Source organism: Salmo trutta, chromosome 4, assembly GCF_901001165.1.
Source record: "Salmo trutta chromosome 4, fSalTru1.1, whole genome shotgun sequence".
Classification (NCBI taxonomy): domain Eukaryota; kingdom Metazoa; phylum Chordata; class Actinopteri; order Salmoniformes; family Salmonidae; genus Salmo; species Salmo trutta.
The window spans coordinates 63,922,364-63,943,832 of NC_042960.1; the positions used below are offsets into that span (position 1 = coordinate 63,922,364).

General features: G+C 48.1%; 1 protein-coding gene across 1 annotated transcript in view; it reads right to left on the minus strand.

The window, feature by feature from the left end:
• LOC115193065 (unconventional myosin-IXAa) overlaps positions 1 to 21,469 on the minus strand; it is a 272,296-nt gene that overhangs the window by 108,607 nt on the left and 142,220 nt on the right. The window contains exons 3-7 of the mRNA XM_029752049.1: positions 16,343 to 16,437; positions 15,710 to 15,772; positions 9,275 to 9,374; positions 6,437 to 6,490; positions 564 to 664 (exon numbers count right to left, since the gene is read on the minus strand). Coding sequence (XP_029607909.1) covers positions 564 to 664; positions 6,437 to 6,490; positions 9,275 to 9,374; positions 15,710 to 15,772; positions 16,343 to 16,437 — 413 coding nt within the window. The remainder of the gene's footprint in view (positions 1 to 563; positions 665 to 6,436; positions 6,491 to 9,274; positions 9,375 to 15,709; positions 15,773 to 16,342; positions 16,438 to 21,469) is intronic.

Genomic DNA, 21,469 nt, shown 5'->3' on the forward strand with positions numbered 1-21,469 from the left:
AGTCAGACAGCAGAGAGAAGATCCTACCAGACAGAGAGGAGAGAGAGAGAGTCAGACAGCAGAGAAAAGATCCTACCAGACAGAGAGGAGAGAGAGAGAGTCAGACAGCAGAGAGAAAATCCTACCAGACAGAGAGGAGAGAGAGTCAGACAGCAGAGAGAAGATCCTACCAGACAGAGAGGAGAGAGAGAGAGACAGCAGAGAGAAGATCCTACCAGTCAGAGAGGAGAGAGAGTCAGACAGCAGAGAGAAGATCCTACCAGACAGAGAGGAGAGAGACAGCAGAGAGAAGATCCTACCAGACAGAGAGGAGAGAGAGTCAGACAGCAGAGAGAAGATCCTACCAGACAGAGAGGAGAGAGAGAGTCAGACAGCAGGGAGAAGATCCTACCAGACAGAGAGGAGAGAGAGTCAGACAGCAGAGAAAAGATCCTACCAGACAGAGAGGAGAGAGAGAGACAGACAGCAGAGAGAAGATAGAGGGATAACGAGACAGAACGATGAAGGGATAGAGGGAGATAGAGAGACAGACAGGCATGTGTGTGAGTGTGTAATATACGTACTGTTTGCGTGTGGCAGGCAGGAACCCCACCATGTCCATGGCCAGCTGCAGTCTCTCAAAGTCGTGCTTCAGGTCCTCCCCTTCCACTGTTAAGCAGTCCTGCTGGAGTAACAAGCACTGATATCAACACACAACATTAAGAACACCTGCTCTTTCCATGACAGACTGACCAGGTGAATCCAGGTGAAAGCTACGATCCCTTATTAATGTCACTTGTTAAATCCACTTCAATCAGTGTGTGTGAATGTGAATTCACCCTCGTGCCATTCAGAGGGTGAATGGGTTAGACAAAATATTTAAGGGCCATTGAACGGGGTATGGTAGTAGGTGCCAGGCGCACCGGTTTGTGTCAAGAACTGCAACACTGCTGCGTTTTTCACACTCAAAAGTTTCCCGTGTGATTCAAGAATGGTCCACCACCCAAAGGACATCCAGCCAACTTGAAACAACTGTGGGAAGCATTGGAGTCAACATGGGCCAGCATCCCTGTGGAACGCTTTCAACACCTTGTAGAGTCCATGACCTGATGAATTGAGGCTGTTCTGAGGGGAAAGGGGAGGAGGTGCAACTCAATATTAAGAAGGTGTTCTTAATGTTTTGTACACTCAGAGTAGTCTACAACACTACACACTGAATATTAGGGTTGCAAAATGCAAAACCTTTCCTAAAATTATGTTGTTCTAACAGGAGAGTGTTCTGTAGTTCTAATAGGAGAGTGTTCTGTGGTTCTAACAGGAGTGTTCTGTAGTTCTAACAGGAGAGTGTTCTGTGGTTCTAACAGGAGAGTGTTCTGTAGTTCTAATAGGAGAGTGTTCTGTAGTTCTAATAGGATAGTGTTCTGTAGTTCTGACAGGAGAGTGTTCTGTAGTTCTAACAGGAGAGTGTTCTGTAGTTCTGACAGGAGAGTGTTCTGTGGTTCTAACAGCAGAGTGTTCTGTAGTTCTAACAGGAGAGTGTTCTGTAGTTCTAACAGGAGAGTGTTCTGTAGTTCTAACAGGAGAGTGTTCTGTAGTTCTAACAGGAGAGTGTTCTGTAGTTCTAATACGAGAGTGTTTTGTAGTTCTAATAGGAGAGTGTTTTGTAGTTCTAATAGGAGAGTTCTAACAGGAAAGTGTTCTGTAGTTCTAATAGGAGAGTTCTAACAGGAAAGTGTTCTGTAGTTCTAATAGGAGAGTTCTAACAGGAGAATGTGTTGTAGTTCTAACAGGAGAGTGCTCTGTAGTTCTAATAGGAGAGTGCTCTGTAGTTCTAATAGGAGAGTGTTCTGTAGTTCTAATAGGAGAGTGTTCTGTAGTTCTAATAGGAGAGTGTTCTGTAGTTCTAATAGGAGAGTGTTCTGTAGTTCTAATAGGAGAGTGTTCTGTAGTTCTAATAGGAGAGTGTTCTGTAGTTCTAATAGGAGAGTGTTCTGTAGTTCTAATAGGAGAGTGTTCTGTAGTTCTAATAGGAGAGTGTTCTGTAGTTCTAATAGGAGAGTGTTCTGTAGTTCTATGTGATATGTCAAAAGGAAGTTGGGAAAACAAAGAGAGATCATTGTCGGCCAGTCCAACCTGGTATCTCTGGTCCTACATCACACCCTTACCTCTGGTCCTACACCACACCCTTATCTCTGGTCCTACACCACACCCTTATCTCTGGTCCTACACTACACCCTTATCTCTGGTCCTACACCACACCCTTATCTCTGGTCCTACACCTGGTCCTACACCACACCCTTATCTCTGGTCCTACACTACACCCTTATCTCTGGTCCTACACAACACCCTTATCTCTGGTCCTACACCACACCCTTATCTCTGGTCCTACACCACACCCTTATCTCTGGTCCTACACCTGGTCCTACACCACACCCTTATCTCTGGTCCTACACCACACCCTTATCTCTGGTCCTACACCACACCCTTATCTCTGGTCCTACACCACACCCTTATCTCTGGTCCTACACCACACCCTTATCTCTGGTCCTACACCACACCCTTATCTCTGGTCCTACACCACACCCTTATCTCTGGTCCTACACTACACCCTTACATCTGGTCCTACACCACACCCTTACCTCTGGTCCTACACCACTCCCTTATCTCTGGTCCTACACTACACCCTTACCTCTGGTCCTACACCTGGTCCTACACCACACCCTTATCTCTGGTCCTACACCTGGTCCTACACTACACCCTTATCTTTGGTCCTACACCACACCCTTATCTTTGGTCCTACACCACACCCTTCTCTCTGGTCCTACACCACACCCTTACCTCTGGTCCTACACCTGGTCCTACACTACACCCTTATCTTTGGTTCCTACACCACACCCTTATCTTTGGTCCTACACCACACCCTTATCTTTGGTCCTACACCACACCCTTATCTCTGGTCCTACACCTGGTCCTACACCACACCCTTATCTCTGGTCCTACACCACACCCTTATCTCTGGTCCTACACCACACCCTTATCTCTGGTCCTACACCTGGTCCTACACCACACCCTTATCTCTGGTCCTACACCTGGTCCTACACCACACCCTTATCTCTGGTCCTACACCACACCCTTATCTCTGGTCCTACACCACACCCTTATCTCTGGTCCTACACCACACCCTTATCTCTGGTCCAACACCACACCCTTATCTCTGGTCCTACACCACACACTTATCTCTGGTCCTACACCACACCCTTATCTCTGGTCCTATACCACACCCTTATCTCTGGTCCTACACCTGGTCCTACACTACACCCTTATCTCTGGTCCTACACCACACCCTTATCTCTGGTCCTACACCACACCCTTATCTCTGGTACTACACTACACCCTTATCTCTGGTCCTACACCACACCCTTATCTCTGGTCCTACACCACACCCTTATCTCTGGTCCTACACCTGGTCCTACACTACACCCTTATCTCTGGTCCTACACCACACCCTTATCTCTGGTCCTACACCACACCCTTATCTCTGGTCCTACACCACACCCTTATCTCTGGTCCTACACCACACCCTTACCTCTGGTCCTACACCACACCCTTACCTCTGGTCCTACACCACACCCTTACCTCTGGTCCTACACCACACCCTTACCTCTGGTCCTACACCACACCCTTACCTCTGGTCCTACACCACACCCTTACCTCTGGTCCTACACCACACCCTTACCTCTGGTCCTACACCACACCCTTACCTCTGGTCCTACACCACACCCTTATCTCTGGTCCTACATCACACCCTTACCTCTGGTCCTACACCACACCCTTACCTCTGGTCCTACACCACACCCTTATCTCTGGTCCTACACCACACCCTTATCTCTGGTCCTACACCCCACCCTTATCTCTGGTCCTACACCTGGTCCTACACCACACCCTTACCTCTGGTCCTACACCACACCCTTATCTCTGGTCCTACACCACACCCTTATCTCTGGTCCTACACCACACCCTTACCTCTGGTCCTACACCACACCCTTACCTCTGGTCCTACACCACACCCTTATCTCTGGTCCTACACCACACCCTTATCTCTGGTCCTACACCACACCCTTATCTCTGGTCCTACACCCCACCCTTATCTCTGGTCCTACACCTGGTCCTACACCACACCCTTACCTCTGGTCCTACACCACACCCTTATCTCTGGTCCTACACCACACCCTTATCTCTGGTCCTACACCACACCCTTATCTCTGGTCCTACACCACACCCTTACCTCTGGTCCTACACCACACCCTTATCTCTGGTCCTACACCACACCCTTATCTCTGGTCCTACACCACACCCTTATCTCTGGTCCTACACCTGGTCCTACACCACACCCTTATCTCTGGTCCTACACCACACCCTTATCTCTGGTCCTACACCTGGTCCTACACCACAGCCTTATCTCTGGTCCTACACCACACCCTTATCTCTGGTCCTACACCACACCCTTATCTCTGGTCCTACACCACACCCTTATCTCTGGTCCTACACCACACCCTTATATCTGGTCCTACACCACACCCTTATCTCTGGTCCTACACCTGGTCCTACACCACACCCTTATCTCTGGTCCTACACTACACCCTTATCTCTGGTCCTACACCACACCCTTATCTCTGGTCCTACACTACACCCTTATCTCTGGTCCTACACCACACCCTTATCTCTGGTTCTACACCACACCCTTATCTCTGGTCCTACACCTGGTCCTACACCACACCCTTATCTCTGGTCCTACACCACACCCTTATCTCTGGTCCTACACCACACCCTTATCTCTGGTCCTACACCTGGTCCTACACCACACCCTTATCTCTGGTCCTACACCACACCCTTATCTCTGGTCCTACACTACACCCTTATCTCTGGTCCTACACCACGCCCTTATCTCTGGTCCTACACCACACCCTTATCTCTGGTCCTACACCACACCCTTATGAGTGAGTGAGTGAAAAATATGAAGAGTATAGCCAGCTGTCAGGAAGTGTTGTGAGGCACAGCGTGACAGACAGACTCTGTGACATCATCTCCTCTGTCTCAGAGGTCAGGGGTCGCAAGCAGGAGGTCACAGACTGACCCCTGAGACATCATGCCATGTAAACAAATATTCAGAGGCAAAGAGGGAGGGGGAGAGAGGAGGCAAAGAGGGAAGGGGAAGAGAGTCCACTAACACAGTCCACTAGACCACAGACACAAGACATCAGTGACCAATACAGAACACAGTCCACTAGACCACAGACATCACAGTGACCAATACAGAACACAGTCCACTAGACCACAGACATCACAGTGACCAATACAGAACACAGTCCACTAGACCACAGACATCACAGTGACCAATACAGAACACGGTCCACTAGACCAAAGACATCACAAAACACAGTCCACTAGACCAAAGACATCACAGTGACCAATACAGAACACAGTCTACTAGAGGTGAAGGCTGGGCAGACAATAGCAGTGAAGGATATCAACCTACCAGCACCAAATCACCCCCATCTGTACCAACCCAGCACCAAATCATCCTACCTGTACCAACCCAGCACCAAATCAGCCCACCTGTACCAACCCAGCACCAAACCACCCCCACCTGTACCAACCCAGCACCAAATCATCCTACCTGTACCAACCCAGCACCAAATCATCCCACCTGTACCAACCCAGCACCAAACCACCCCCACCTGTACCAACCCAGCACCAAATCACCCCCACCTGTACCACCTCAGCACCAAATCACCCCCACCTGTACCAACCCAGCACCAAATCACCCCCAGCTGTACCAACCCAGCACCAAATCACCCCTATCTGTACCAACCCAGCGCCAAATCATCCCACCTGTACCAACCCAGCACCAAATCATCCCACCTGTACCAACCCAGCACCAAATCACTCACACCTGTACCAACCCAGCACCAAATCATCCCACCTGTACCAACCCAGCACCAAATCACTCCCACCTGTACCAACCCAGCACCAAATCACCCCACCTGTACCAACCCAGCACCAAATCATCCCACCTGTACCAACCCAGCACCAAATCGTTCCACCTGTACCAACCCAGCACTAAATCACTCCCACTTGTACCACCCCAGCACCAAATCACCCCCATCTGTACCAACCCAGCACCAAATCACCCCCACCTGTACCAACCCAGCACCAAACCACCCCCACCTGTACAACCCAGCACCAAATAACCCCTACCTGTACCAACCCAGCACCAAATCACTCCCACCTGTACCAACCCATCACCAAATCACCCCCACCTGTACCAACCCATCACCAAATAACCCCTACCTGTACCAACCCAGCACCAAAAAAATCCCTATTTCTACCAACCCAGCACCAAATCACTCCCACATGCACACAGAAATGTATACCCAGCTAAACACACTATACTGACCAGCTCGCTCTCAATGTCATTTTCCCAGTGGAGTCTGTGGGATTTCTTTGTAATCTGGAAGTAAGGTAGAGGGGGTTAGACATAGGTACGTACACATACACACACAAACACACCTGACCAGGAAATGACGCATGCAGTTAATACACAAGGGAAGGTTCACTGAACTATTCTAAAAACACACACACAAACACACACCCCTACTCTTTACTAAAAGTATAAGAGACACCAACAATTCTTTGGAGAACACCCTTAGTCCTTCATATCATGTGGCATACAGAGACAGAGACAGAGAGACAGAGAGACAGAGAGACAGAGAGACAGAGAGACAGAGAGAGAGAGAGAGAGAGAGAGAGAGAGAGAGAGAGAGAGACACAGACAGACAGACAGACAGACAGACAGACAGACAGACAGACAGACAGACAGACAGACAGACAGACAGACTACTGTACACACCACAAACACACATGCCATGGTCACACACAAGACCGCCAGTCCCGCCACACACGGACTCCTGCTGTCGCCATGGAAACAGCGGTGCATAGTAACAGACGGCTTGGAGCTGGGTTTGTTGTCGTTGGGATTAGGAGTGTTTTGGGGGAAGAGAGGAGGACAAAAACTGTAATGTTTTTGGGGATGCCACAAATTACCAAGGAACACTCTGATTTTAACCAGTGTCCTGTGAATCTGTTGCCAAAGTAGGCAGATGTCCACACACACACAAAACAAACACATACACAAAACAAACACACACACTATAAATGTGGGTCAACACAATCAACAGCCAATGTGCTGAGAAGTGCTCCTTTTACGATAAATTAACAAACTACTGAAGAGAAACAAACATCAAACTAAACTGCTATCCATTACCATCTGCAGTCTAAGCAGCCCTCACACCATCTACAGAGGTTTGATGCCATGAGGCATGAAAGCTAATATTATATTCCTGTGGGAAACAGTAGACTATAGGCTGCATGTAACAGTAAAGAGACTATAGGCTACATGTCTATAGGCTACATGAAACCGTAAAGAGACTAGAGGCTACATGAAACAGTAAAGAGTCTATAGGCTACATGTAACAGTAAAGAGACTACAGGCTACATGTAAAGAGACTATAGGCTACATGAAAAGAGACTAGAGGCTACATGTAAAGAGACTATAGGCTACATGAAACCGTAAAGAGACTATAGGCTACATGTAAAGAGACTATAGGCTACATGTAAAGAGACTACAGGCTACATGAAAAGAGACTACAGGCTACATGAAAAGAGACTACAGGCTACATGAAAAGAGACTACAGGCTACATGAAAAGAGACTACAGGCTACATGAAAAGAGACTATAGGCTACAGGCTACAGTAAAGAGACTATAGGCTACATGTAACAGTAAAGAGACTATAGGCTACATGAAACAGTAAAGAGACTATAGGCTACATGAAACCGTAAAGAGACTAGAGGCTACATGTAAAGAGACTATAGGCTACATGAAAAGAGACTATAGGCTACATGAAAAGAGACTATAGGCTACATGTAAAGAGACAACAGGCTACATGAAACCGTAAAGAGACTATAGGCTACATGAAAAGAGACTATAGGCTACATGTAAAGAGACTTTAGGCTACATGTAAAGAGACAACAGGCTACATGAAACCGTAAAGAGACTATAGGCTACATGTAAAGAGACTTTAGGCTACATGTAAAGAGACTACAGGCTACATGTAAAGAGACTATAGGCTACATGTAAAGAGACTTTAGGCTACATGTAAAGAGACTATAGGCTACATGTAAAGAGACTTTAGGCTACATGTAAAGAGACTATAGGCTACATGTAAAGAGACTAGAGGCTACATGAAAAGAGACTATAGGCTACATGTAAAGAGACTATAGGCTACATGTAAAGAGACTTTAGGCTACATGTAAAGAGACTATAGGCTACATGTAAAGAGACTAGAGGCTACATGAAAAGAGACTATAGGCTACATGTAAAGAGACTATAGGCTACATGTAAAGAGACTTTAGGCTACATGTAAAGAGACTTTAGGCTACATGTAAAGAGACAACAGGCTACATGAAACCGTAAAGAGACTATAGGCTACATGTAAAGAGACTATAGGCTACATGTAAAGAGACTACAGGCTACATGTAAAGAGACTATAGGCTACATGTAAAGAGACTTTAGGCTACATGTAAAGAGACTATAGGCTACATGTAAAGAGACTTTAGGCTACATGTAAAGAGACTATAGGCTACATGTAAAGAGACTAGAGGCTACATGAAAAGAGACTATAGGCTACATGTAAAGAGACTACAGGCTACATGTAAAGAGACTAGAGGCTACATGTAAAGAGACTATAGGCTACATGTCTATAGGCAACATGAAACCGTAAAGAGACTACAGGCTACATGAAAAGAGACTATAGGCTACATGTCTATAGGCAACATGAAACCGTAAAGAGACTACAGGCTACATGAAAAGAGACTATAGGCTACATGTAAAGAGACTATAGGCTACATGTAAGGAGACTATAGGCTACATGTAAAGAGACTATAGGCTACATGTAAAGAGACTATAGGCTATATGTAAAGAGACTATAGGCTACATGTAAAGAGACTATAGGCTACATGTAAAGAGACTATAGGCTACATGTAAAGAGACTATAGGCTACATGTAAAGAGACTATAGGCTACATGTAAAGAGACTAGAGGCTACATGAAATTCACAAACATGTACATATCAGTAGATATGATCAAATCTCAGTGGATGTGACCACAGGACCCACATACAGACAGTGTGTGTGTGTGTGTGTGTGTGTGTGTGTGTGTGTGTGTGTGGCGTGCCCACCTGGTTGAGGTAGTGGTACTCCTCTGGTTTGAGCAGGTGGAAGGCCTTCCTCTCTTCCTCAGTGGCTCCAGCCAAAAGGTAGTAGAACACATGGTAGTTCCTAGAGAGACAGGGTTAACAGGGAGTAGAACACATGGTAGATCCTAGAGAGACAGGGTTAACAGGGAGTAGAACACATGGTAGTTCCTAGAGAGACAGGGTTAACAGGGAGTAGAACACATGGTAGTTCCTAGAGAGACAGGGTTAACAGGGAGTAGAACACATGGTAGTTCCTAGAGAGACAGGGTTAACAGGGAGTAGAACACATGGTAGTTCCTAGAGAGACAGGGTTAACAGGGAGTAGAACACATGGTAGTTCCTAGAGAGACAGGGTTAACAGGGAGTAGAACACATGGTAGTTCCTAGAGAGACAGGGTTAACAGGGAGTAGAACACATGGTAGTTCCTAGAGAGACAGGGTTAACAGGGAGTAGAACACATGGTAGTTCCTAGAGAGACAGGGTTAACAGGGAGTAGAACACATGGTAGTTCCTAGAGAGACAGGGTTAACAGGGAGTAGAACACATGGTAGTTCCTAGAGAGACAGGGTTAACAGGGTTGTGTTCAATATGGCACACAACAGTAAATGTTTTAAAACAATTTGCAACAGAAAATGAGTATTTCTTAATAGGCAGCTCCATGTAATCCCTCCCTGTTTCAGTCAGTTTTCTTACGTTTGGTGCCTAAATGGACACAACCCAGATGGAGGTTAAAACAGGGTTGCCAGATTGGGTTGACAATCTGTAAATACAGATCTTTTGTTACAACATAGAATAGAAGAGCTCTGCTGAGTGGCTCAATGAGTTTGAGAGAAGCGCCAGACGGACCATTTACCCGGCAGCACATTGTGACGTGTGCATTTAGCTCCCTGAAGTCAAACTTTTGCTGAAGTCATGCACTGCTGTCAACATGATAGTGCATAGCTGATACACAGCTATCACACAATGCATGACTGCAGCAAAAGTCTACATTCGAATCGAATCAAATTGTATTTGTCACATGCGCCGAATACAAACAGGTGTGTAGACCTTACAGTGAAAAGCGCTTAACCAACAATGCAGTTTTAAAAAATACAAAAAAGTATGTATGTGTATATATATATATATATATATATATATATAAGAATAAGAAATAAATGCAGTTTTAAGAAGAAAAAAAATAAACAAAAAAATAAAATAAAAGTAACAAATTATTTAAGAGCAGCAGTAAAATAACAATTGCGAGGCTATATACAGGGGGGTATGGTACAGAGTCAGTGTGGAGGCTATATACAGGGGGGTACCGGTACAGAGTCAGTGTGGAGGCTATATACAGGGGGGTACCGGTACAGAGTCAGTGTGGAGGCTATATACAGGGGGTACCAGTACAGAGTCAATGTGGAGGCTATATACAGGGGGTACCGGTACAGAGTCAGTGTGGAGGCTATATACAGGGGGGTACCGGTACAGAGTCAGTGTGGAGGCTATATACAGGGGGGTACGGTACAGAGTCAATGTGGAGGCTATATACAGGGGGTACCAGTACAGAGTCAATGTGGAGGCTATATACAGGGGGTACGGTACAGAGTCAATGTGGAGGCTATATACAGGGGGGTACCGGTACAGAGTCAATGTGGAGGCTATATACAGGGGGGTACGGTACAGAGTCAATGTGGAGGCTATATACAGGGGGGTACGGTACAGAGTCAATGTGGAGGCTATATACAGGGGGTACCGGTACAGAGTCAATGTGGAGGCTATATACAGGGGGTACTGGTACAGAGTCAGTGTGGAGGCTATATACAGGGGGGTACGGTACAGAGTCAATGTGGAGGCTATATACAGGGGGGTACGGTACAGAGTCAATGTGGAGGCTATATACAGGGGGTACTGGTACAGAGTCAATGTGGAGGCTATATACAGGGGGGTACGGTACAGAGTCAATGTGGAGGCTATATACAGGGGGGTACGGTACAGAGTCAATGTGGAGGCTATATACAGGGGGTACTGGTACAGAGTCAATGTGGAGGCTATATACAGGGGGGTACGGTACAGGGTCAGTGTGGAGGCTATATACAGGGGGTACCGGTACAGAGTCAGTGTGGAGGCTATATACAGGGGGTACCGGTACAGAGTCAGTGTGGAGGCTATATACAGGGGGTACCGGTACAGAGTCAATGTGGAGGCTATATACAGGGGGTACCGGTACAGAGTCAGTGTGGAGGCTATATACAGGGGGTACCGGTACAGAGTCAGTGTGGAGGCTATATACAGGGGGTACCGGTACAGAGTCAGTGTGGACGCTATATATAGGGGGTACCGGTATAGAGTCAATGTGGAGGCTATATACAGGGGGTACTGGTACAGAGTCAATATACAGGGGGTACCGGTACAGAGTCAATGTGGAGGCTAGATACAGGGGGTATCGGTCCATGTGCTCTATACACATGGATCTCAACTCAGAATATCTCCTTATGCCAAAGTGTGGTCTCTTAGGACGGTGTCAGTAATAGGCGGAGCCTGTAGAGACTCCATCAGCGTAACATATTATACACAACGAGAGGTTGTGTTTCCAGCAAAAAAAACTAAGAAACACTGCATTCTATGTCACGCCATAGTGTTAAAACATGGTGTGGCAAAGACTGGGAGCTATGCAAGTGTGTGTGTGTGTGTGTGTGTGTGTGTGTGTGTGTGTGTGTGTGTGTTTTATAGGCCCCCATGTCTAAAGGAGAAGGCTGGGAGGTCTGGTTTGAGTTTGAGCTCCATCAATATGGCCGCCTGTGCTGTCATCACGGTGAATTGGAAGCCTTAGTGGCCAGCGGGGCCAAACTGAGACGGTGGGGATAAAATACCCACTGTTATAAACCTATTACCGCTATTGTGATTCAGTGAGTCAGCAATGAAGAGGGATTTGGTTGGTTTTGTGGTGGTGCATTGAGGGTGGGGTGGAAGGGTGTGTGTGTGTGCGCTGTGAACCTACACATGCATGTGTGCTTGTGAGGGTGTGAGCGTGCATGTATATTACATTGATCTTTATGAGTTAGATAAACAAATTGATTTGTCTTATTACGAATCGCATGTGAGGTGTATATATATATATATATATACGATCATTAGCACCCCACTACAATCATACATAACTGTATCGATTTACCCCCCCCCTCCCCCATCACTATGGTAATAGCCTACGTAGAGTATATAATATTACATAAACAACCATATGAGTTATCTAATATGAATTCAACTTGAGTTTCAAAATATAACTCTACGCTTTGTTAACAACAATATAAACAACTTTGCCTACAGCAATATGCTTTAGTGTTAGAGATTATATTCGGGTCTACTGAGGAAGTGTATCAGATATCAGATATCCTGTGTGGTTTGAGGAAATTAAGTCGGCTTCTAGGTATTGAGGTTCGGGGAACAACTGAGGAGAAAAAAAAAGAAGAAAGTTACCCGGAATATCATCTTTCTACCACGGGATGAACTCAGCGGCCTTAGAGGGTCCGTCCTCAGATTGGAAGGTTAGTAGTTCGACTCCCGGCCGAGTCATACCAAAAAACTCATAAGAAATTGACCCGATGCGTCTCTGTTTGGCACTCAGCATTAAGGAGATGGATTGGGGGTAAGGCCTTGTGATAGACTAGCATCCTGTCCAGGGTGTGTACTGGTACATTGTATTGTACATCAAGCTGCCTTTTAGATACTGAATCAATATTAGATCACTTATAAGGTTGTTTATGGAACAATATATAGCTACATATTATATCTATAGCTTTAATATACATTAACCATTAGGTAAATCCATCTAGTACTGGGACCCCCTTTGCCTCCAGAACAGCCTGAATTATTTGGGGTATAGATTCTACAAGGTGTCGGATGTTGGTCCATGCGATGGCTTCACGCATTTACTGCAGATTGGACAGCAGTACATTCATGCTGCTAACAGCCCGTTCCATCTCATCCCATTAGGCTCTATTGGGTTGAGTTCTGGGGACTGACCAGGACACTCATGTAAACTGTCATGTTCCTCAACTGTCCAGTGTTGGTGACCGCGTGCCCACTGCCACCACTTCTTCTTGTTGTTTTAGCTGATAGGAGCGGAACCAGGTGAGGTCGTCTGCTGCAATAGCCCATCAGTGACAAGGATCGACGGAGTTCCAAGATGTTGTCCGTTTGTGGCCCGTCTGTTAGCTTGCACCATTCTTGCCATTTCCCTTCGACTTCTCTCATCAACTAGCTGTTTTTGCCCACAGGACTGCCACTTACTGGACGTTTTTTTGTTTGTCACACCATTCTCAGTAAACCCTTGACACTGGCGTGCGTGAAATGCCCAGGAGGTCGACTGTTTCTGAGATACGTTGAAACTGGCACCGACGATCATACCCCCGCTCAAAGTACTTTAGGTCACTCATTTCGCCCCTGTTAAATCAAACAGTAACTGAATGCCTCGATACCTGCCTGCTTTATATAGAGAGCCACGCAACGTGACTCACTGTCCGTAGGAGTGATCCATTTTTGTGTACTGGGTGGTGTACCTACAAAACTGGCCAGTGAGTGAATTCGTAAAGTATTCAGACCCCTTGACATTTTCCACATTTTGTTATGTTACAGCCTTATTCCAAAATGGATTAAATTAAAAAAAGAATCCTCATCAATCTATAAACAATATACCCTAATGACGAAGCAAAAAAAAGAAATTTTTGCAAATGTTATAGATAATAATAAAAATGTATGTAAGTATTCAGACCCTTTACTCAATCCTTTGTTGAAGCACCTTTAGCAACGATTACAGCCTCGAGTCTTCAAGGGTATGATACTACAAGCTTGGCACACCTGTATTTGGGGAGTTTCTACCATTCTTCTCCGCAGATCCTCACAAGCTCTGTCAGGCTGGATGGGGGGTGTCGCTGCACAGCTATTTTCAGGTGTCTCTAGAGATATTTGATCGGGTTCAAGTCCGGGCTCTGGCTGGGACACTCAAGGACATTCAGAGACTTGTCCCAAAGCCACTCCTGCGTTGTCTTGGCTGTGGGCTTAGGGTCGTTGTCCAGTTGAAAGGTGTACCTTCACCCCAGTCTGAGGTCCTGAGCGCTCTTCATCAAGGATCTCTCTGTACTTTGCTCCATTCATCTTTCCCTCAATCCTGACTAGTCTCCCAGTCCCTGCCACTGAAAAACATCCCCAAAGGATTATGCTGCCACCGCCATGCTTCACCGTTGGGATGATGCCAGGTTTCCTCCAGACGTGACGCTTGGCATTCAGGCCAAAGAGTTCAATCTTGGTTTCATCAGACCAGAATATCTTGTTTCTCATGGTCTGAGAGTCCCTAAGGTACCTTTTGGCAAACTCCAAGCGGGCTGTCATGTGCCTTTTATTGAGGAGTGGCTTCCGTCTGGCCACTCTACCATAAAGGCCTGATTGGTGGAGTGCTGCAGAGATGGTTGTCCTTCTGGAAGATTCTCCCATCTGCACAGAGGAACTCCGGAGCTCTGTCAGAGTGACCATTGGGTTCTTGGTCACCTCCCTGACCAAGGCCCTTCTCACCCATTTGCTCAGTTTGGCCGGGCGGCCAGCTCTAGGAAGAGTCTTGGTGGTTCTAAACTTCTTCCATTTACGAATGAAGGGAGGCGAATGTTTTCTTGGGGACCTTCAATGCTGCAGAAATGTTTTGGTACCCTTCCCCAGATCTGTGCCTCGACACAATCCTGTCTCTGAGATCTACAGACAATTCCTTCAACCTCATGGCTTGGTTTTTGCTCTGACATGCACTGTCAACTGTGGGACCTTATATAGACAGGTGTTTGCCTTTCCAAATCATGTCCAATCAATTGAATTTACCACAGGTGGACTCCAATCAAGTTGTAGAAACATCTCAAGGATGATCAATGGAAACAGGATGCACCCGAGCTCAATTTAGAGTCTCATAGCAAAGAGTCTGAATACTTATGTAAATAAGGCATTCTCAGAGATCAAATTATACTTAAACAAAATGATGTTTCTGGAATGCTTATCGTATCTGTTTCTAACTTGAGAAACGATTTCAGAACCATCTGCGATAATAGGTCTTATGGCTGGTAATTTCCGAAGGCACTGTATGAAGGTCTTTTATATATATATATTTTTTTTTTTATTTAACTAGGCAAGTCAGTTAAGAACAAATTCTTATTTACAATGACGGCGTACCCCGGCCAAACCCGGACGACACTGGGCAAATTGTGCGCAGGGCCCTATAGGACTCCAATCACGGCCCGGTTGTGATACAGCCCGGATTCGAAACAGGTACTGCAAATGACATGGAACGACACCAAAGTGACTTACAGTCATGCGTGCATCATTTTTTTCTCTCCGTATGGGTGGTCTCGGGAATATAACCCACTATCCTGGAGATAGAAAACATTTTTCTAATTCTCCCTCACCTTTCATTGTGCTCCTGGTAGACCAGGCGTGACTTCTCCAGTAGGTACTTCTCTACATACGCTCTGTGAACACAGGAATGACTTTAGACAAGAGTCACTTTCTACAGTTTCTAACAGAGACACAGAGGGAAACAGAGACACAGAGGGAAACAGAGACACAGCGGTGAAGAGACACAGAGGGAAAGAGAGACACAGTGGGAAACAGAGACACAGCGGTGAAGAGACACAGCGGGAAACAAAGACACAGAGAGAACGAAAGACACAGCGGGAAAGAGAGACACAGCGGGAAACAGAGACACAGCGGGAAACAGAGACACAGCGGGAAAGAGAGACACAGAGGGAAAGAGAGACACAGAGGGAAAGAGAGACACAGAAAGACACAGCGGGAAAGAGAGACACAGTGGGAAACAGAGACACAGCGGGAAAGAGAGACACAGAGGGAAACAGAGACAGAGGGAAAGAGACACAGAGGGAAAGAGACACACAGAGGGAAAGAGACACAGAGGGAAAGAGACACAGAGGGAAAGAGGGAAAGAGAGACACAGAGGGAAAGCCACGCAGCAGAGAAAGAGAGAGGAATGAAAGAGGAAGGGAGGTCAAGACGGATAAAGGAGGTGTAGCGGTCTCTCTCACCCTCGGACGGTGCCACTCTCCTGGTAGTTGACCTGGATAAACTTCCCAAAACGGCTGGAGTTGTCGTTGTGAGCCGTCTTGGCGTTCCCGAATGCCTGGAGAGAAGAGGAGATACATTTAGCTGTATTTAAAAATCGTTGTACAAGTAAGGAAATAGAATCATTTCAAAAGAAAGGTAAAAGGCAATCAAAAAAAAGTCAATAAATCAATGAATTATTACAATTACAATGAATGCATAGAAACACACCATTGAGCAGTAACGTCATGACAGAGGCTGAACTAACAGGACCCTGATGGAGACCACTTCCTGTCCAAAACATTGGTACATAAATGATTCCATCGGAGCTACTAGTGTACTGCGTTTTCCTTAAAAGTAAACTAGGAAGACCTCAGGGGGAAAAAATTCCAATATCCACAGAGGGAAGGCACAGAGGGAAGGCACAGAGGGGAAGGCACAGAGGGAAGGCACAGAGGGAAGGCACAGAGGGAAGGCACAGAGGGGAAGGCACAGAGGGAAGGCACAGAGGGGAAGGCACAGAGGGGAAGGCACAGAGGGGAAGGCACAGAGGGAAGGCACAGAGGGAAGGCACAGAGGGAAAGGCACAGAGGGGAAGGCACAGAGGGGAAGGCACAGAGGGAAGGCACAGAGGGAAGGCACAGAGGGAAGGCACAGAGGGAAGGCACAGAGGGGAAGGCACAGAGGGAAGGCACAGAGGGGAAGGCACAGAGGGAAGGCACAGAGGGGAAGGCACAGAGGGAAGGCACAGAGGGAAGGCACAGAGGGAAGGCACAGAGGGAAGGCACAGAGGGGAAGGCACAGAGGGGAAGGCACAGAGGGAAGGCACAGAGGGGAAGGCACAGAGGGGAAGGCACAGAGGGAAGGCACACATCACAGCTCTATCTCTGGGGTCACCAGTTACAGTATATATACTGTACTATGTGTCAGTACAGACACACACACACACACACACACACACACACACACACACACACACACACACACACACACACACCTGGTTATCAATACAAACACACCGCTTAGGTTTCACACCCAACCCCCAACAGTGGCCTGCACAGTGTTAGAGCTCCTAACAGGTCCGTATTTGTGTTGGCCAGGTCTCAGAGGCAGGGAGTACAGTACACTGTACTGAGGAAACAGAGTCAGGGAGTACAGTACACTGTACTGAGGAAACAGAGTCAGGGAGTACAGTACACTGTACTGAGGAAACAGAGTCAGGGAGTACAGTACACTGTGCTGAGGAAACAGAGTCAGGGAGTACAGTACACTGTACTGAGGAAACAGAGTCAGGGAGTACAGTACACTGTACTGAGGAAACAGAGTCAGGGAGTACAGTACACTGTACTGAGGAAACAGAGGCAGGGAGTACAGTACACTGTACTGAGGAAACAGAGTCAGGGAGTACAGTACACTGTGCTGAGGAAACAGAGTCAGGGAGTACAGTACACCGTGCTGAGGAAACAGAGTCAGGGAGTACAGTACACCGTGCTGAGGAAACAGAGGCAGGGAGTACAGTACACTGTACTGAGGAAACAGAGTCAGGGAGTACAGTACACTGTGCTGAGGAAACAGAGGCAGGGAGTACAGTACACTGTGCTGAGGAAACAGAGTCAGGGAGTACAGTACACTGTACTGAGGAAACAGAGGCAGGGAGTACAGTACACTGTACTGAGGAAACAGAGGCAAGGAGTACAGTACACTGTGCTGAGGAAACAGAGGCAGGGAGTACAGTACACTGTACTGAGGAAACAGAGTCAGGGAGTACAGTACACTGTACTGAGGAAACAGAGTCAGGCATCAGCCACCACAGATCCTAATGCCCATTATGTATGGCTCTGCTATCTGGTTTTCTATAGGTAGGTTTTTAGGCTGAATAACCCAATCAAAACGGAGAGCTCCTTGAGTGTTGGAATATGCCAGGCCTACTGGGGCAAAATCAACTATGGCCTATTGTATAGACATTTTTAGGAGATCATATTTTTTGCTACATTGACACACTTAGTTATCTACCCACCTCAGTCCTTTCTTTTGGCATGTGCTCGTAGTAAGTACACCATCATGCTTTTGGGATACGTGTCTTCAGATTCCACAATGATTCTTTAGTTGTGGACCCTACATCACCACACTCCCTCTCTTGCTCTTGGTCCTCATCTTCGTAAGTCACCTTGATTTTGCACCTGTGTGTTTTATCAGTTTCTTTATGAAATTATTTAGTGAACTCCATGACTGTAGCTAAAGCAAGGGGCTATAGCAGCACACAAGTACACTAGAAATGCATGCTGGGCCGGGCACGCCCTGAGCTGGTGAAGTGAGCGCTACTGGAGTGGGCCAGAAGGCCGACGCTCCAGCCTTTGGGAATCTCACTCCGTGCTCCAGTCAAATCGGGAACGCTCCACTCCAGCTCCGCTCCACTCAGATACTCTGCTCCCTCCCTCCCTCCCTCTCCCCAGTGCTGTAGATTACATAATGGTAATTTAGCAGGAGCATTCCAGGAGTACAGATTTCAATTTGCACTTTATGAGCTGGAACCTTGTACAGTCCTGCACTGGAGGCAACCAACCAACCAAGTAACCAAGCCAGTGTTATTCTGAACTGGCCCCTGACATATAGGGAGGGAGACAGAATTGGAGAGACAGAGACAGAGAGAGAGACAGCGAGAGAGAGACAGCGAGAGAGAGACAGAGAGATACATACAGAGAGAGAGAGAAACACAGAGACAGTGAGAGAGACAGAGAGAGAGAGACAGCGAGAGAGAGACAGAGAGATACATACAGAGAGAGAGAGAAACACAGACACAGTGAGAGAGACAGAGAGAGAGCGAGCGAGCGAGCGAGAGAGCGAGGGAGAGAGAGAGAGCGAGAACCTCAGCAGGTGATTACACTCCAGTCAGCACAGACCCAGACAACAGTCCAGCACAACAACACCCCCTTAACCAGACCCGGAGAGCTGGAGGTGGAGAGAGACATATCTGCACTCTGGACTGTGGTGAGACAACTTCAACAATATAAAAAGCAAGAGCAGGAGAAGAACAGAGCACTAGAGGAGAGGATCATACTGCTGGAGGAGAGAGTGAGGGGGATGGAGGAGAGGGTGAGGGGGATGGAGGAGAGGGTGAGGGGGATGGAGGAGAGGATCATACTGCTGGAGGAGAGAGTGAGGGGGATGGAGGAGAGGGTGAGGGGGATGGAGGAGAGGATCATACTGCTGGAGGAGAGGGTGAGGGGGATGGAGGAGAGGGTGAGGGGGATGGAGGAGAGGGTGAGGGGGATGGAGGAGAGGATCATACTGCTGGAGGAGAGAGTGAGGGGGATGGAGGAGAGGGTGAGGGGGATGGAGGAGAGGGTGAGGGGGATGGAGGAGAAGATCATACTGCTGGAGGAGAGAGTGAGGGGGATGGAGGAGAGGGTGAGGGGGATGGAGGAGAGGGTGAGGGGGATGGAGGAGAGGATCAGACTGCTGGAGGAGAGGGTGAGGGGGATGGAGGAGAGGATCATACTGCTGGAGGAGAGGGTGAGGGGGATGGAGGAGAGGATCAGACTGCTGGAGGAGAGAGTGAGGGGGATGGAGGAGAGGGTGAGGGGGATGGAGGGAGAGGATCAGACTGCTGGAGGAGAGGGTGAGGGGGATGGAGGAGAGGATCATACTGCTGGAGGAGAGGGTGAGGGGGATGGAGGAGAGGATCAGACTGCTGGAGGAGAGGGTGAGGGGGATGGAGGAGAGGATCAGACTGCTGGAGGAGAGGGTGAGGGGGATGGAGGGAGAGGATCAGACTGCTGGAGGAGAGGGTGAGGGGGATGGAGGAGAGGGTGAGGGGGATGGAGGAGAGGATCATACTGCTGGAGGAGAGAGTGAGGGGGATGGAGGAGAGGATCAGACTGCTGGAGGAGAGAGTGAGGGGGATGGAGGGAGAGGATCAGACTGCTGGAGGAGAGGGTGAGGGGGATGGAGGAGAGGATCATACTGCTGGAGGAGAGAGTGAGGGGGATGGAGGAGAGGATCATACTGCTGGAGGAGAGAGTGAGGGGGATGGAGGAGAGGATCATACTGCTGGAGGAGAGAGTGAGGGGGATGGAGGAGAGGATCAGACTGCTGGAGGAGAGAGTGAGGGGGATGGAGGAGAGAATCAGACTGCTGGAGGAGAGGGTGAGGGGGATGGAGGAGAGGGTGAGGGGGATGGAGGAGAGGGTGAGGGGGATGGAGGAGAGGATCAAACTGCTGGAGGAGAGAGTGAGGGGGATGGAGGAGAGGATCATACTGCTGGAGGAGAGAGTGAGGGGGATGGAGGAGAGGATCAGACTGCTGGAGGAGAGGGTGAGGGGGATGGAGGAGAGGATCATACTGCTGGAGGAGAGAGTGAGGGGGATGGAGGAGAGGATCAGACTGCTGGAGGAGAGAGTGAGGGGGATGGAGGAGAGGATCAGACTGCTGGAGGAGAGGGTGAGGGGGATGGAGGAGAGGATCAGACTGCTGGAGGAGAGAGTGAGGGGGATGGAGGAGAGGATCAGACTGCTGGAGGAGAGGGTGAGGGGGATGGAGGAGAGGATCAGACTGCTGGAGGAGAGAGTGAGGGGGATGGAGGAGAAGATCAGACTGCTGGAGGAGAGGGTGAGGGGGATGGAGGACAGGATCATACTGCTGGAGGAGAGGGTGAGGGGGATGGAGGAGAGGATCATACTGCTGGAGGAGAGAGTGAGGGGGATGGAGGAGAGGATCAGACTGCTGGAGGAGAGAGTGAGGGGGATGGAGGGAGAGGATCAGACTGCTGGAGGAGAGGGTGAGGGGGATGGAGGAGAGGATCATACTGCTGGAGGAGAGAGTGAGGGGGATGGAGGAGAGGATCATACTGCTGGAGGAGAGAGTGAGGGGGATGGAGGAGAGGATCATACTGCTGGAGGAGAGAGTGAGGGGGATGGAGGGAGAGGATCAGACTGCTGGAGGAGAGGGGGAGGGGGATGGAGGAGAGGATCATACTGCTGGAGGAGAGAGTGAGGGGGATGGAGGAGAGGATCATACTGCTGGAGGAGAGAGTGAGGGGGATGGAGGGAGAGGATCAGACTGCTGGAGGAGAGGGTGAGGGGGATGGAGGGAGAGGATCAGACTGCTGGAGG